The sequence below is a fragment of the Fringilla coelebs genome (genome assembly GCF_963513975.1).
Source record: "Fringilla coelebs genome assembly, chromosome: Z".
In the NCBI taxonomy this organism is placed as follows: domain Eukaryota; kingdom Metazoa; phylum Chordata; class Aves; order Passeriformes; family Fringillidae; genus Fringilla; species Fringilla coelebs.
Window position 1 is genome coordinate 15,377,301 of NC_140031.1, and position 18,399 is coordinate 15,395,699.

At 39.7% G+C, this 18,399-nt stretch overlaps 1 protein-coding gene across 1 annotated transcript in view; it reads right to left on the reverse strand.

Annotated features, from left to right (window-relative positions):
* The window catches only part of HCN1 (hyperpolarization activated cyclic nucleotide gated potassium channel 1), a gene marked incomplete at both ends in the record, with an annotated part of 192,537 nt that extends 175,346 nt beyond the window's left edge, over positions 1-17,191 (reverse strand). Inside the window, one exon of the mRNA XM_084225181.1 lies at positions 16,818-17,191. Coding sequence (XP_084081307.1) covers positions 16,818-17,191 — 374 coding nt within the window. The remainder of the gene's footprint in view (positions 1-16,817) is intronic.
* Between the last annotated feature and the right edge of the window lie 1,208 nt (positions 17,192-18,399).

Below are 18,399 nucleotides of genomic sequence, written 5' to 3' on the forward strand. Positions count from 1 at the left end.
TGATTCTATGCACAAGGCAGATGATTAGATAAATGCAGCTCTCAGGGGACCTGATCAGAGCCCAGTGAAGCCAATGAACAGCACTTTACTACTCTGGAAAGTCTTTGGTTACATAGTTTGGCTAGGTTTAAAGCTTGAGTGCTTTGAATACTAGAAAACAAAATCACAGTACTGACCATGGAAGGATACCACAAAACTAGTTAACTTCCATTTACTTACTTATTTATTTATATATGTATCTGTGTACCTTTTCAGTATATTTTCAATTAATATTTAACCAGTGGAGATTTCATCAAAAGATAAATTGCTTCTTGCTATGCATTCAGCAGCTTCCATCTGAAGTTTTCGTAGTATTTTATATGCTTTAACAAATTCAGTCTCAGACTTCTGAGAAATAAAGGCACAGTAAGGAGAAGAGGATAAGTAACTGCACTTACTGCATACAAGAGGAGAGGACAGAGAGGACAGAGAGAAATTTATATACTATAGCACTATTATTTAAAAATTAGACTCTTAGTTTTTAGCCAATAATCCCCTAACACAACTGCTTGAATACCACTGATATTTGCAGTTGCTTTTCCTCCACAGAAACTTATTAAACTAGGGTAGAAAGAATTAAAGCCTGACTTCCACTTAACCTTGGGCAAGAACAGGGGATCACTGTCAGTGGAGCTCTGATAATGCTTTTGATCTCCCTCATTTTTACATAACTCCTCCTTTCTGAGCAACTTGATCTAGCGATTGCATCCCCACCCACGGCAGGGTGGTTGGAACAACATGAGCTTCAACGTCCCTTCCAAGCCCAGCCATTCTATGATTCCAAGATTCCTCAGCACCACTCCTCATTAAAAAAATGTGGGTACTGCCCCTGTCCAGATAAGAACCAGACCGGAAAAAGGCACTGATGAAGAGTCAGGGCTCACAAATACGTTTTTTCATGGCAAGAGTTGATTCTGTCTCTGCTTATCTGATCAAATGGATATATATCACAGCATCAAGATTGCTTCTGCATCACACATGTCACAGCACAGCTTCCTCCTATCCACCCCCTCACACAAGCTATTAGACCATTGATCTAAGAATTAGACAACATTTTGTGTAGGGGCTGCAACTGATTTGTTTCAGTTTGATATTATCAGCCCTTAAACCAGCTGAAAAGTGCCACATATCGGTTATCTAAGTGTCAGCAAATTTCTATAGTGGATCGCTGTAAAATATGCATTCACATTCTCAAATTAGAAGTGACCACTTTAAAGGCATGAAAAAAAGTTTGAAAGAGACAGATCTAAAAATATTTCAGCTGCAAAATAATCTTGTATCTCATGTTGAAACACTTGCATTAATTAAAAATTTTGTAGTGACAGTAATTTTAAGAGTGCCATTTAGAAACATGACATTTAGGATGCCTCCATACTAAAAATTCAGAGCCTTAAATAGGAAGAAGCTTTCTGTAATTCTTCTCAACAAAGTATCAAGTGAAAAGGAAGGTAACTTCCTAATGCCGCTCCAAAAATTAGAAAGCCAATCACTATCAACAAATATTTTCCTTTAATAGATTTTTTTTTTAACCAATTAAATCTCATTTATCATATGATAATCATATATAATCTTTACGTTTCTGCTGTCAGGAAAAATTCTATTTTCTCTACTTCAGAGAAAGAAATGATGGGGAAGACATCATTCAGTAGATCTCAGGCATAGGGTTTGGTGAGGAGAATGGCCATGACCACCAAATGAGGTGGGACAATTCATTCTTTTACATAAATACCTCTAATTAAAAAAAAAAAAAAAAAAAAAAAAAAAATTTAAAAAACCAACCCCCAAAAAACCAAGAAAAAACATAAAAAAAACAAGGCTAGAACCATCAACTTAGATTTAACATATCTACATATGTATCAATTTTATTGTGGTAATCAGAGGTAAAACTGGCTTTTTGTGTAGCTGTAAAATGACCCAGTACATTTGGAAGAGCAGCTTCAAAGCAGGACTTGGTGTATCATTTCTTTACGAAGTGCACTGAAGGCAAGAATGGGCACTATTTTCAAACCGAAGGAAAAAAAAGAGCCAGTCTTCAAATTTCATGAAGGGAAAAATTAGAGATGTGAAAAAGTGTGAAAGAACTATAGATAGACATGAAACAAGCTGATGTACTCCCACATCGTAAATGAAAACAAATATACATGACTGAATATTTACAGTCCTCTTATGTATCTACACAGATGTGCAAGATTCTAATGCAAGACCAAGTAATCAAGATATATATATCAAGTTTAATTATTATTCCCCTTTACAACTATTTATAGCTGACTTTTGGCTACAAAGCGTATGTTTCCTTGACTATAAAAGTTAGTACTGAAATTTCAACTCTTTAAAATCAATGACAGTACACTTAAGAATCAGTAAGTTATTTTATTATAATCCATGAATATCACACTGCAGTAAATACTTTGCTTCAAATGGTAATAAAGCTAATTTATATCTGTTAAAATATAATAATAACTTGTTTATTCTGAAAATAACATCAGAAAATTATGTATGTGTGTTCAAATCAAATTTATATTATCATTTTATTATCTTATACTTTGATGAAAAATATTTTTAGGGAAGCAAAGGAAGGAGAAAGATCAGAACCATGGCAGAGCAACATGGTTAGTAATTAGGGTCATGCCACATGCATAGTCCTTTGAAAAAACAACTGAATACCTAGAGCTTTCATCAACACCTGTGAACATCCATTGGATTTCCTCATCTATGTGTAGGCAGCTGAGCTCAGGATCTCCCACACCTCAGGGAGTTCACTTTCCCCAAGCCATACGGTGCCTCCTGAAGTGGGTATGCTGCTGACATGTTCTCTCTCCCTGAACAAATATAAACCAGAGCGGGTACAAAATCTTGTTCCCAAGGAAGGCAATGACAAGACAGGAGAGGCGTTCTCAGTTCCTCATTCCACCAAAGCAGAACAAATCTGAGAGGTGATATTGTTATTGGAAGTGTCCACACCAGAGGTGCTGTGCAAAGTCAATGCACAGGTTAAAATCCTCTCCAGCAGAGGAAGAAAACTATGCTGCAGTTTTTGAATGATTTTAATTACTGAGCAGATAAAGGAGACATTTAGGTATGCACTAAAATACACTGAAAATTTTAAGATTATGGAATTGCTATTTTAATAATTTTATTAACTGAACTAATATCGATTTATCTAAAACATCAACTAATTGAAAATACAGTGTGCACAACATGTAAGAAATGGAAGGAGTAATCTTTCACAAGCTTGATTATACCTTTCCCCATGTATGTTAATTAACACTTTTTTACAGGGGGATGCACTCCGCTTTTCTAATTACTCAGCTTGTATTCATATCTCTCTGCTAGCCATTTGCCTTCCACAGTATTTAAGCAGATATAATGTTAATTTTAACATTTCTTTAAGACTTCCCAATTTGCATACTGCACATCCCAGTGTTACCATCTTTTTGACAGTGTAGTGCTCTGCCTGCATTGCCAAAACAAATCAGCGCATTATGCAGCTAGACAGAGCACTGATCAGAAAGACCTGATATTCACTTGTTTAAAACAAAAAGGAAAACCCAGAAGAGCAAGCAAAGTAAACAAGAAAGAGCATACATTATGCTCAGAGATGCTCTAGTTACCAGCCTAAGTAACCCAGACCTTGTCAGCTCTGCCTCTGCTCCCCTCCTCGACTTTTCGTGCTGTTCACCCTCGAAGTCCCCAGAAAGCTCCACACAAGCTGGGCTGAGCACAGCCTCATGTGCTGCTGCTGCAAGCAGCTCACCCAAGGGTGGAGGTTTGGAATACAAACCAGATTTCTGGGGATGTAAAATCCGTCTCTGACATTTATGAACATTGGTCAGTGTAATGGAATGCAATTGCTCAATGGCCCTTTTGCAGTTTAATCCAATATAAGGAAACAAAGAGGGTTTTTTTTCCAATTACATTACTTCAGTTATTCTTTAAAAAGTAAACAACTAAATTCCTTCCAAAAATCCCAAACCAGCATACGTGAACTTAATATTTGAATGGTTTTATGATTTGCAAAACAGGAGATAGCCCACAATATCAAGCACCGGGAGATGCCTTTACAGCACACCTTTGCCAGCAGTACAGGAGGTAACTTTCATTGCTTGCTTCCAAATAAACAGGAGGGTTTACCACATTTTATCACAGATATATGCAATAACGACACACATGACTGAGATCCTACAACCAGCATGTATTACATTTACAAACTAGGTGTAGAAAGTGTTTATTGAATTACAGCAGATTATTTGCTTGAAATATATTTGTTAAGTGTTTTGTTTTAAATTAGATATATGAAATGGTTTTCGAGCCACTGGAAGATACATTTTACCAAGACCTAGATTAATTTAAAATTCTGTGTGATCTTCATTGAGACAGAATTGTCTAAAGTGGGGTTGTTATACAAAACACATACACTAGATAAAAGTTTTTCCTCCACGCTGCCTTTATTCATTTTTGTAAAAGAGCAAGTCACTTTAGGCACCGGAATAACACGTCAGATTGCAGACTGAAAAATGAAAGATTGCTAAAGATATTAAGATTTGAAATTTTATTCAAACTTAACTACAGGCTTTGTTATATGCCTCACCTATAAATATTTATCAGAAAAAATATAAAAGGGAATTATTTAATAATCTCCTTCTTCACTTTATATTTTGGGAGAGTGACTTTGACAGATGACTTTGAAGTCTCTTCATGCAAAAATTCTTTCTCCAATCTTTGGGTTCAAACAGAACAGTCTGTATTCCTCAATAATGGGCTGGTCTTGACATCAGACACCCACTGCAGGTTAGGGGTTGCCGGGGGAAGTGTTTGCGCCCAAGTAAAGTTTCCTATAATTGTAGCCACTGATAAGCAGCTCTAAAATAAGCACTCAAAGAAACTTTGGTCAGGGACCCATGACCTGAACTATAAACAACCGCAAGGATAGCAAGGAAGCTCTTTACTTCCATACTGATAGATGACTCTTGTTTTGACACAGCAAAACAAAATGAGCTGCCCTTTCTGTGGTGAATAAAACACCAGATGTCCATCCTTATCTTCCATCCATATTCACTCAAAATGCAGTTGTCTAAATATAATAAATAGGTTTCTGCCTTTCAGCAAATGAAAACATTTTACTTTAGAGATCTCATAAGAGGTTTTAGCCACAAGCCAATATTCCTCAGAAAGACAAAATTTAATTTAGCCAAATATTTATGTTTCATTTTTTGGAGGACAGTGAGTTATGAACTAATCAAATGCGTTTAAACTAAAGATGTGTAATAATTAGAACTGCCAAATAGATATTAATAATTTATTGGTGGAGAACAGCAATAAATTGAGAGTGAAAAATTAACAGAGCTTTTCCTTATAATCTTTGAATATACACTGATCTGTAAATTGCAAATCAAAATATATAATACAGCGAAAATGGAAGCTGAATCATATTTGCATTATTGTGATACCCTAATTCTGCAAAATGCACAGAACCCATGGGCAACATTTTTAAAAATCAGGTTTACCATTTTGGGCTCCTTATGACTGGAATTCTGAAAGATGCTCAGGCATGGAGTCCAGATGCTCACAAGTATCTAGCTCCTGAAATTCAAAGATAGATGGGCTCCTGACTTTCATTTCAGATCTTCATCTAACATCCTATAGATTTGCACATTGTGCAGAGCACTGGGTAAAACTGACACTTTCAAAGCCATTCCAGAAATGGAAAAATTTGTACTGGAAACACGAAACCAAGTTAAATACCACATTCCATTTGCTCATTTTGCCAGTGGCACAAAATCAGCATGCACATTCAACGCAGATGAACTGCTATTCAGTGACACTTCACGGAATCACGAGTCAGCAGCCCCAGCAGGAACATCTGCCACCATTTTAGGCAGATCCATGGTACCTGCATTCCCAGGCTACACAGCTAGCTCTCCTTCCCTGAAGCAAATCTGAACTCTGTCATGCTATGAGGAACAAGTGTGGGAGTGGAAGTTCACTGCAGCTCTCCCATCCATTCCACCGAAAGATAAATTTGGTCTTGCCTGTGGAGAATGTAGAAGTTGGCTGCAGCTTAGAAATTACAGAAACAGCCATAGTCACATCAAGCAGTGCTCATACAGTCCTGGAGAATGAGGGGGATGGTGGTGGAAATTGCTGAATAACACTGACTGATTGTATAATACTGACGGAGTATTCCTCAGACCTGTCTTAATGAGAATCATCTCTTGACAAAAGAAAATTAGTATGCTTGTAAACAATAGAGCACAACACACAGGCAGACCATAGAAAATCTAACTTTAGGAAATAAGAAATAAAGAATAGTTTAAGGTTAAACAAGTAATTTTAAATTCATAGTTAGTGCCTTTAAATAGCAATGTAAAACTGGAGACATTTCATTCGATTCAGTCACAATTTATGTTGTACCTAGTTCACATCTATCTAAATAATATGTATATGAAATAATAAATTTATTACATACTAGATTTAATTATTTCAACACAAAAACCTTGAAATTGTTTTTTGACTTCTTTTTCCATTACAGAGATATGAACCAGCATAATAAATTCATTACTTCAATAAATAAACAGCAAGAACATGTACAAATCCTACTGAACTTTTCAACACTCTGCAGTGTGGATTCAATATTCTGTTCCAAATTTCAAAACCACATTTAATTTAGCAAAAACAAGGATTTCATATAATACTGGCAGAATGCATGCAATTAAAAGTCTGTTTGGTCATGTGGGCACCTCACGCTTAGGTTACTCATCTCTCACTTTTCCCACACATTCAACGTCTACTGCTTAATAAGCCACCGGATTTCAGACATTTTCAATTCTGACCCTTTTTAAACACTCTGATAGATTGCCTACCATCTGGCAGTGCTTACTCTTGGTACCACACTCCCTTTGCATTACAAAACTGTGCTTCTGATAATTATATCTTTAAGGTGGTAGATATATGCAAGACTTGAATTCCCATGCTGGCAATATACAAGCTGAAGAGACAATTTCGGCGAAGTGCCTGTGTAGCAGTGTATGGTAACAGTATGCTCAACTGCATCACGCTGCAATTCTCAACAGAAGGCTGCTAACCTGTCCGAGTCAAGGGAAATGGAAAATATATGTGAAGTTTTGGGGTTTTTTTTTTAATTACTACAAGGCATTTTACAAACTGCACAAGGCTATGAAAACACCTAAACTAACTTTTCCCTGCTAGTTTGAACAAACAGCTCAGCATCTTCTAGCTAACAGACTGAGTTAGAATGGAAAATTATGCAGCAGAACAAACAAATTTAAAAAATATAAAATCAGACCATTTTTTTCCATGTATTTAAAGGAATGCATTATATCTTCAGAAAGAGACATAGGAATAAGAAGAGAAGACAGAATGAGAGGGAAAAGGAAGTTGTTTCCAAAAAATACTCTTTCAGGGACTACATCCGTGTGCTCCTAGAAACTTTTGAATGCAAGAACCCTGTAGCATTTCACTGACTGAAAATTAGACCATAAGAAATGTTATTAATAAAAGAAAAAGCAGGATTCAGTACTTAGGCAGTCATCTAGATAAGAGCTTCCATTAACAGTGCATACACAGCTCTGAAAAACAGCTCTTAAGAACACTTGGTAAAGTGGATATATGAGAAAGGTACCAAATTAACAGCTGAAGTTTAAGGTATATACTTGATTTATTTTGCTTCTTTTGTTCTGTTTCCAAGTTTTACTCTACCAGACTAATCCCAAGCTGGAAAAGCAATTCTTTTTGCTGCCACCAGGCTTGTCTGGCACTAAAGGCAAGGTGAACCAGAGTGACAGACAAGCTTGGCTCTTACCTCCACTGAAAAATCAAGTGCAAACAAGCCCATATGCAGCTATTACAATGATCCCGTAGCCCTGGATGTGTTTGGGGAACTCAGAGACTTGCAAGCATCTACTGCCAAGCAGTAATAAGATGTTTAGGGAGTAGCAGCACCTGCTACAGGTTTCATAGCAATTTCTCTGCCAGACCTAAATAATAAGTCCTCCTGGAATGAGCAACTAGACAGAAATCACTTAAGAGCCTGATGGAAAGCCTCTAACTAACCATGTGAAACCTTGATTGCATCTCTAAGGTTTTGCAGCCATGCTTTTATTCCATCTCCTGGTAGAACTGGATAGATCTTATTCTACGTATCTTATAAAATTCTGTATATTTTCCACAGCTTTTTCCTAAGAAAAGATAGACCGATTATTTATTATTGGAGTCTCATTATATATTACTCTAAATTTACTGCAACCCACAGATCTGCATTAAGGTCAGATCATTCCATCATCACACTGTCTATTGCTGCAGTCATGCCATGAAGAGAGGTGCTTCTTGCAGGATCTGGTAAATTAGTGTAAGGTGCAATGGAGCCAGCTAAGGAAATATCAATATTTCTACACCTTAGTCTGCTGATATAAGAGGGCAAAAAACCTGGAGGCAACCAGGGTATAACATGTATAGAGTTGATACTATGACAGCACAATTTATTTCTATGGGGCTCTCTATATGCTGGAGCTCTAGTGCAAATGTAAGATTCAGTGATTTTCAGGCAAAATTGGATGAAAAAGAGTAGTATCATTTAAATCCTTCCCCAGTATTAAAAAACTTTTAAAAACCTCCCCAAATTTAAAAAAAAAAAAGTATATTGGTTATTTTAAAGTCATTTTAAAAATAAATCCATTTAAAAAATTTAAAAAAAAAAGAACCAACATAGCTTTGACTGTGAACATAAAGCAACCCCTGCTTTTTCAGTTGAAAACAGAATATCTTAATGTGAATTTGAATATATGACATTTTTAGAGATAGAAACTTAATACCAGTAGCACACTAAATTCCAATAGTGTATCAAAATATTTATTAAATTACATGCTTAATTAGACAATATATAAACATAAATAACATCTAAGATAATCACATAAAACAAAATCCCATTCTTAGCTATATAATGTAACTGAAGTTTTGGGTACTTCACTGGCAAAAATGAAAATTGCTTTGGGGTTAGTTTTGGGTTTTTCCAAATACGTAATGGAAACAGTATGCAGTTGTTTTGTAATTAAATGAACATTTTCTGAGCATGAGTTTATTCCAGACTTATTCCAGTTGCATTGCATTGAAAGGCAATAAGATTACTGAAAAATACCATGCAGCTTGCCTGAATCTGTCATCAGATTAAAAGATATTAGTAGAGATTTATTTTATAGACGCTAAATGACAGTGTCCTTGAGGTAGTACTGACATTGACTCCAGCTGATACAGTTTTTGGTCATTAACATACCTTACTATGTGTCTAGAACAAGCCCTCCAATAATTAGAGCTGAATACACTATGATTTTTAAAATTAAATCATGCCTCTGGGAAAGAATCAGGAAATAGACAGCTAAAGGACTTTCAAGCAATTAACGAGAACTGTACTGTCAGGTTAAAAATTAAACATTGCAAAGTAGGTTAAAAGTTTCCTCTCTCAAAAAAAATGTATATTGACATAGAAAACAGTTCTCATACTGTTGAGTGAAAGCAAAGGTGAGAATAGATACTTCTTGTTTGTCATCAAATTAGGTAAATTTCTTTTCAATTTTTCATATTCTACACACACTCATCTCTAAAAAATAGTTTTTTGCTTCTTATAGCTTCAAGCTGAACCTCTCAAAAAATCTGACAAAGTTTAATTAAATATTACAGTGTCACTGATCTTAGATACGTAGGCAGAAATGCAGCACTAAAGACTCACTCTTTTTAGGTGACTTCTGCATTCATACATCTCTATTTCTGCTGCTCCAGGCTGAACAATCAGAAACTGAGCCACTCAAATTTTGACTTGATTATATAAACTCACACAAACACACACACACACACACAAAAGAAAGCCTAAATTTGATAAGCAACTTATCAAATCCTATGCATTTTTCAATTAGCTGTTGTAGTCACCCAACACCCAATCAAATCATAAATCTAGACCTTTGTATATTACTCGATGCTTTCACACAGTATTCCAATTCACAGTTCCCTTCATATACCCAAGTCTGAGAAACGTAGGATGAAGAAAAAACTTTTACTCTCTCAATTACAAGCATCACCTATTTTGATGTGCTAATGAATGGAGTCGCAGAATACGTTTAAAAATGTGTTGACGTGATAAAACAATTAATTGGAATACCAAAATCAGTGCATTTTCCCTGCAGACCCAAGCATGATGATGATCTTATGAGACCTAATTTCGAATATGTGTAGACAGAGATATGGATATAGATCATATTTATCAATCCCTTTTTCTCATTGTAATCAAAGCAAAAAAAAAAAAAAAATCAGAAAACTGAAGAGGAACTGTCGTTATTTGGACTGTCCTGGGTTAGATTTTAAAGACTCACATATAACATCCCCAAAACATCATCTTTGACTTATATGTAACAGAATTATTAATGTGAATTCTGTAACCTTTGGGTTTATTTTATTTTGTGTGGTTTCTTTCTAAACTTATCTCAAAATCATGATGAACATACTTGCCTTTACATAGATTGTGTAGAAAGCAAACATTGTAAGAGCATCTTGCAAAAAAAAAATGTACTTTTGTGCATATTCATAGGTGCTGCCAGTGATCTTCAAAATGTCCCAAGTTAAGTTAAAAGTAACTCAGAGAACTGAGAAATTGAGTTACACTTGTACAGCTCTTTCTCTCCCCTAAACTTTATCCAATATTCAAGTAAGTAACATGACAGGAGTGCGAAAGAAAATGCAGTGAATGGCGCGTTATTCCAGGACTAGAATGAACATAATGAAAACTGGCAAATGTTCAACATATAAGTGAGCTCAAACTATGCATTAGTATTCTACATATCCAGAGACAGAAGGATGTCTTACTAATAAAATGAATCACTTTGCTTGAACAAACAAGGGCATACGGCTTCCCACATGCCCTAGAGGTCTGGAAGGCTGCTGCACCAACCTTGGGTGGACTCCACTGCCTTGCTTTAGGAGCTCTTGAAGAAAATCTCACAGCAGACAAGGGCACATGGCCCTCATGAGTCCAAAAGCACGAAATGCACCTCTCTATCCCTATTTTCTCTCATGCATCCCTGCTTACATGCAGTACAAAAGGAAAAGTCAGTAGCTAGCTTTAGTCAACTAGATTTCATAACAGATGAATCCCGGATAACCACTGATGAAAAATTATTCAGTACAAAAAATAATAGGAACTGGAGATGAAAAACAGCCTAATGCATTTCTGGCCTATATTTCAGATCAGAACATTTCCAATAGAATATTTTGTTGCTTATTTTTGGTCCTGCCTCCTAAACATCTGATTTAGATACTTGTTGCTGCAATTTCCCTCCATTACTTCGATGTAATTTCCTTCCTCTTTGTAACATCCATTTTTGCATTTGAGAACCATTACTGTATTTCTCTTCAGCCTGCCTTTATGAGAGTTGCATTCTACCTGGGGAACTATTATGAAGGCAATACATAACTTGATGTCAGAGAGAATTTTCAAGCAATATAAATGCATTATTTAGGTCAATGCTACAATTTTGTCATTTTATTTTTCAGGGCATTTCCAGAAGTAAAGGGCAAATATTGTTGAAATTCAGAAATAAAACCGAAGTACTATTAATAATCTTTTTAATACTAATGGTTCTCCACATCTAGTCAAATGTAAGGACTGAACATCTAGCAATACAAATAGTTTATCTGTGCAAAGCTTTTCTTTAGTAGAACTAAAAATTATAGTCACAACTATATTTGAAAATTATATATGAAAGATAGCCCCAGCTGAATCTGTGCTTCATTCATAAAAATATAAATATTTCTTTAAAAATTGTTTGTGCAAATAATGTACCGTATATAGTAAAATTATAAATCCATGATTATGATTTTATTAGTGGATTCAAAAATATCAATTCTGCAATAGAATCTCGTGACAAATCCTGAGCAACAAGAAATTACTACCTCGAGAATACAAAACTATGACCATTTTATATTCTTACACTACCAGTGACATAATGTATCCATTAAAACCCATGCAGATTTGCATCTGAACTATTTAATATAGACCCATATAGACATGATTTATGTCTTTCATTTTGAATACATATCAAATTACATTTAAGTCTGATACAAGACATTCTGTCTTCATTGCATATAGCATTACCTTCCAACTCTACTACTCTCTATAAACCTAAGTATGTAACAGCTCACAAAAACATAAATCTCATTAACTTCAAGAGAGACATTAAAAACATGTGACAAAAGAGAAGCACAAAGTGCTTATCCTAAGCTTCTTAGGACACAACTTAAGATAGGTATAACGTGTAGAGTGAAGACTGGTCCCAAAAGGCAGGTTTTAAAACAATGCCTGCATGAATTTTAGAGACCTGATTGTGAGCTGCACATATAACATGCACAGTCTATCATTTTAGGGCGTCTGCTGGTGGTCAAAGATAGGTCCAAAAGATAGGTGAAAATGAAACAGAAAATTGATTCATAATGCTACATAAGTTCAAATGTTTTTTAAAAAGTATATTTTAAAAAACCATGAGACACGCTAAATCATGGCAATTGTGACTTACAGTCTGGCACACACTTACTAGAAAATTGAAGCTGTACATGTGTGTGACAACATGGATGGATTGCATAAAACTGCACGATATAACAGAATGTTTTTTAACAGCAACAGAAGCAAATTCTTCTGTAACTACCCAGACGTATACATAGAAATATTGTGTCTTTCACCCTGATTAAAACCCTTTGAAACCTGGCATTAAATAACTTACAAGGTATTACCAATGAGGCCTTCAATGATTTATAAAGATTTCCATGATAAACCTCCAACATTCACATGATGCCTTAAATGTGTATACAATAAGGCTTTGAAACTGGAATAGCACACAAGCTGAAAAATAAATCTGGCAAATCGTTACTATTCACTACACCCTTAAATTTTCTGTTCCAGTTTTAGAAATAATTCTGCTTTTACTTTACTTTTATCATTAAAATAAGGCTTTAAGTTTCTTGGATAAATGAAAAGTTACCCAGAGAGATAAAATGCCAATGTTTTTTTGTTTTTTTCCCTAGTGTTGCAAATTAATTTGTACTTTGTATTATTTACACTGGGGGAAAAGACCTTCAGTTCTGTCTGCACTGGACCTCTTTACCTGCTGCTCTGACAGACAATGCCACATCACAGTCTTACTTCGTCTTGAAGCCAGTTAAAATTTTTGTCCCCACTTCCAGACAAAGGCTGCTCCCAAACATCAAGCTGACTGTAACCATCAGAGTGTGAAGGCTACATTTACGAATACACGCATTATTTCCACTCAGTCTGTCTCATACATTGCTATTTCTGCAACCCTGTAGCAACTCTGTTTTCTTTATAAATTGCTGACTACAGATGCCCTAGCCAATGTGGTAATAAACCCAAGATTTCCTTGACAGTGTGAGTTTCTCCGTGGGGAGGGAGGGAGGGAGGGAGGGAGGCAGATGCTACAGGGCTGGATGAGCAGCCCAGGCAAGTGCAAACCAGCCCTCTGAAAATTAAAGAAACTCCTTACGTGCCAAAGGACATGAAGCAATTAATCATCTAAAAATCAGTCACGTACATTTCCATTAATACCAGAAGGCCGTAACATATAAAAGTCATCCAAAGCCCATGTCTGCCACTAATCTCCTATGAAATAAATGACATGTGTGTGGCAGCAGCAGAACCATGTGCAGTTGCTCCCATCTCCTGTCAGCTTCATCCTGCTCTCATCCAGTGGCTGCAAGGCCACAGGGCTGGACCAGAGAAGCTCTCTTGAAGGCTCATTCTTCCACATTCTGTCCAGGTGAGAATGGACAGCAGGAGGCAATCAGAATCTCACAGAACACACACAGGACTTCAGCAAACTCCGACTGATAAATTCACTTTTGTTACTTAAGCAATCACACAGAATTGCTGTCCAGCTTTATAGATACAGTAGCCACAGCTGCAAAGTGATAAACAGAGGCCTTGCGCTGGGTTTGATGTGCATTAGGTGCAGGGTTTATATAACAGCTTCCAAATTACACAATAACCTCAGAAGACTGGGAAAAGACAACCAGGATCAAAATGGTCTCCTTGTGGAAAAATTATGTAATACTTATTGAATTTAATCCTCCAAGGGTGGATCTGCCCAAAGAAGAGACAATTTTTCCCTGAAACACATGCAAAATGGAAAGCCATAAAACTAAAGACCAAGCCCCACAAGGCTGCAAGTAACCAATTTACAGAGCACAGAGTTTAGAGACAGCTTCCACGTTCTGTTCATACTACAACAAGGGGCAGGAGGGCACCAAGATGCTGCCCACTCCTCCAAACATCACAACAAAATACCATTTGGTGTAGATTAATATACTGCTTTATAAAAAACATGAGAATGAAATCAAGAAATAAAACCAAATACATCAAACTATTCCAGAAAATGCATACAAGCATGCAGAACTAGCAAAAAAACATAAGAGTGCCCAGAAGTCTTATACCAGAATTTTCCCACATTTTACATGGTTAACCCAGTGTTTTCCTAATTGTGTCTACATTTAAAGTCTACTAAGATGTTTATTTTCATAGGTGCCACAAATACCCTAATAGGAGCTGCATTTACAAATGCATAATACAATTCCTCATTTGGATACCACAAAATACTCAGCTTTTTACTTTTTTCTTGTTATTTTAGTAGAAAATTTAGTTTTTTCCTCTGATGGAAAGAACGTTGACACAGTGGCATGGCAATACCTGTGTCTCTTTGGATGCTTTAGGGCTCGTCTACACACAAAAATTGTTACAAATAACACGCAAAAATAAATCAAAGAGACTCCATCCTTACACCTGAATTCATTCTGGTACAGAGCCACTGTTAGATGGCACTCAAAAGTGCTGTTGTAATTCCCAGATAAGGTGAATATTCTGTATAGTACAACTTCTTCACGCATTTTGCACTGCCACCCAAAAAGAGTGGTACCACTACACAGCTGCAATTGTTTTGGGAGAAAAAACACCCACATCTCATATTTCTCCCTGAAACAGTCCTACGGGCTAAAAAATTGGGTCTTGAGCCTGCCACACCACCCCAATACTAATGAAAGACTATGAACTTTATTTAAAAACCAGACACTTACTCTAATAAAATAAAAACTTTAAAAAATCTCCTGAAAATACCAGTTAATTTAATAATATGCAGACAGCAGGACTGAAAAGGATTCAGTGCTGTTTACTCCTATTGAAAAAAAATAGGAAACATATGCTACGATCTCTAAACCTTCCCACTCGAAGAATTAGGACAGAATAAGAAGATACTTCTGCAATGAAACAGAATGAACATGCTTATCACCTATTTCACAGAGCAGCTTAAAAAGTTACATGCTGCAAAATATGACAAATAAGGTCCTATTGCCCAATACTCTGTTCGGGTGTGCACCTCACTCAGAAACCAAGCTTACAACAGAACAAGGAAAATTATTCGCTGGAATAACCTCATTCATTTCAACAGAATCCTCACGTGAATAAAGTTACTCATGCACACACACAGATAAGGAAGAGGCTATTGGACCCCCCAATCCCCTATGCATTCTACCACAGCACCAGATGTGACCTGCTACGTCCCTCTCTAGCTGGTAGAAAGGGAGTGGGTAGGCGCTTGGCTCTCTCTCCCCACTTAATGCACCTGCTAATGCAGCTGAGCTGGAAAAGGTACCCCAGGAAAAGAATGAGTGCTGTTTTTTGAGTTCATGGAACCAGGAAAACAAGTAGGCAAATCCCTATGATTTCGAGTAATAACTGAGTTTGCCATGCTCCTCCACTCCTGTAGCTGTACTGCTCTCAGGCTCAGCTGCAAGGTGCTAGCACAGCTCATTGTGAAACACCTCACTCCAAGCAGTCCCGCAGAAACTTGGACTTTCTTCCTGTTCTCACTGAAAGAATGTTCTATTTAACCCAGTGTTTTCTTAGAAGGTCCATGTAACTATTGTACATTCTGGATTTTCTTTTTTTAAACAGTCTCCGGTGCAATTCGCTTATCATATAGACTCAGGTTGTTCAATTCAAGCTGTTGATTTAATATGCTTAATGACATCTGATAGTTCCTCAGAAAATATCATAGAAAGCGTTACATTTATAAAGGCATACAGCCAGCTGGCAGAGAGTACGAAATGAAATAATCCTACACTTTAAATGTATTTTTAACGGGAACTATAACTTCTCGGACATTTATTTGCACTGCTTTCTGTATGAATATTCCAGTCCTGCATCCACGCATCTTACTGTGAAAGCAATGCTAATCTGCCATCACATTTACCTGTCTCCCTATCAAAACATAGTTTTCCACACATCACCTGGATAAACTTATATTACTGTAACTCTGGCAGAGACGCACTTCCTACTCGCAACCCCTGGAACAAGTGTTTCCACACCGGGAGCTCAGGGAAGGGCAGGCATGTGCAAACACCGGGATTTTGCGGATGCTGATACAGCGGTGTAACGCCGCGGGTGAGCTCTCATCCCCCCGGGGCAGAGTCGTGCCCGACGGCCCGCGACCCCGCGGCGCAGACAGACCGGGACGGCGGGATGGAGAGCCACAGAGCTCAGCATCCTGCCTCGGGGGCTGCGGGCGGCGCCCCGGCCGGCGCGGGGCCTGCGGGGCTGTCCGGGGTGCAGCACGCTGGAGAGCGCCGGGCCGAGCCCCGGCCCCGCCGAAGTTTGCGCCGGGCGAGGTGCGAGGCGCCGGGGCCACCCCTCTCCCGCCCGCCGTGAGCCCCGCGCTAACCTGAAGTCGCTGTAGGGGTGGATGATCCAGAACCCCGCAGTTTTAACCCTTTCCTGCTCCTTCTCCACCGCCTTCTGGCTGCCGAACATGCGGAGGGAGAATTTGTTGACCCCCGGCTGCAGCATGGAGGTGAACTGCCGCTGCATGAAGCCGTACTGCCGCCGGGGTCCCTCGGCATCCTCGAAGCCCACCACGGGCTCCTCGCCCCCGCCGCCGTCCACTTTGAAGCACACCGAGTTGCCATGCTCCTTCACGCCGCCGCTGCCGGGGCTGCTCTGGGTTTTCTCCGCCGAGGCCGCCGGCTTGGCTGGGAAGGAGTTAGCGCTGCCATCGTCCCGGCTGCCGGCGGAGGAGCTGCGCTTCCCAGCCTCCATGCTGCGGGGCGGGCGCACCCCAGCCGCGGGAGAGCGCGGGGAAGCCTCGCCGCCGCCGGTGCCCTTCAGCGGCGCGGCTGGGCTGTGCCGCCCTGAGCTGGGCTGGGCAGGGCTGGGCTGGGCAAGGCTGGGCAGGGCTGGGCTGGGCTGAGCTCCGCGCCGCCGCGCCGCCCGGCATCACCAGCGCCGCCGGCTCGGAGCGCGCTCCGCGCAGGGCGGGCACCGCCGCCCCTCGCCCGCCCCCTGCCGGCGGCCCCGCGCCGCCTGACATTGAGCGCGGAGTCCTTGAGGGGCCGCGCGGCGAGCGGGCAGCGCCGGAGGGAGGGGCCGGGGCCGAGGGCGGGCAGGGGGCAGGGGACAGGGGCCCCCCGAGCCCCTGGCCTGCGCCTCCGCAGGAGCACAGGAACACGCGTAGGTGGATGTTTCACCCCGGGCTAAGCCAGGGGCAAGGCGTGGGGTGGTAGCGTGCCTGTGCAGCCCGAGCGAGAAACAGTGGCCGGGAGTGATGCACTGGGGCGCTTCCACGGGCTCGGCGGTCCCTTGGGAAGCCTGTGTTGCTCCTCGTGCAGCAGGCGGACTGGGAGAGAGGAAGAGGCGGGGGTCTGCCTGGCCATGGGGTCGAGGGGCGGCCCTGGAAGTCGCGGAGGCGTTGTGGGTTCGTCCTGCTCACAGTGCCGTGCGTGTCCGGCGCAGGGGAACATCGGGGGAGTGTGAGTGAGCTGGGAAGGCCGGCTGTTGAGTGGCATTCGTTTTCACAGACGAAGCACATCGGTCCGGTTAGACACTCCCGCCAAGAGGCTCTTCCTTGTCCTTTAGCCTGGAGCGGGCTGAAAACGGGCCACGCGACGTGAGAGATGCTGCGAGCACGGCTGGACCACCCAGGGATGCCGTTCCCGTCGGGAGGGCTGTGCTGCCATGGGCACCTGCCTTTTCCCCCTGAAAGGCGTAAAATGGCAGGTGCTCCCGAGTGCGTAGACAACCTTTTCACGTATGCCAAGAGGTGATTTGGCCTTTGTTTGCATGTCAGTAGGAAACTGGAGTCCACATTTAGTTTGCTCCACTTGACATTTAAGTACATAAATTATAATTTAGAAGCCCCTAAAAAGCCGAAAAAAGCTTTCAGAAAAGAAACGGTGGATATTTCTAGCTTCCAGTATTCTACATACACTCAAAGGAAATAGAGTATATATTGCCTTCAGTATCTCTAC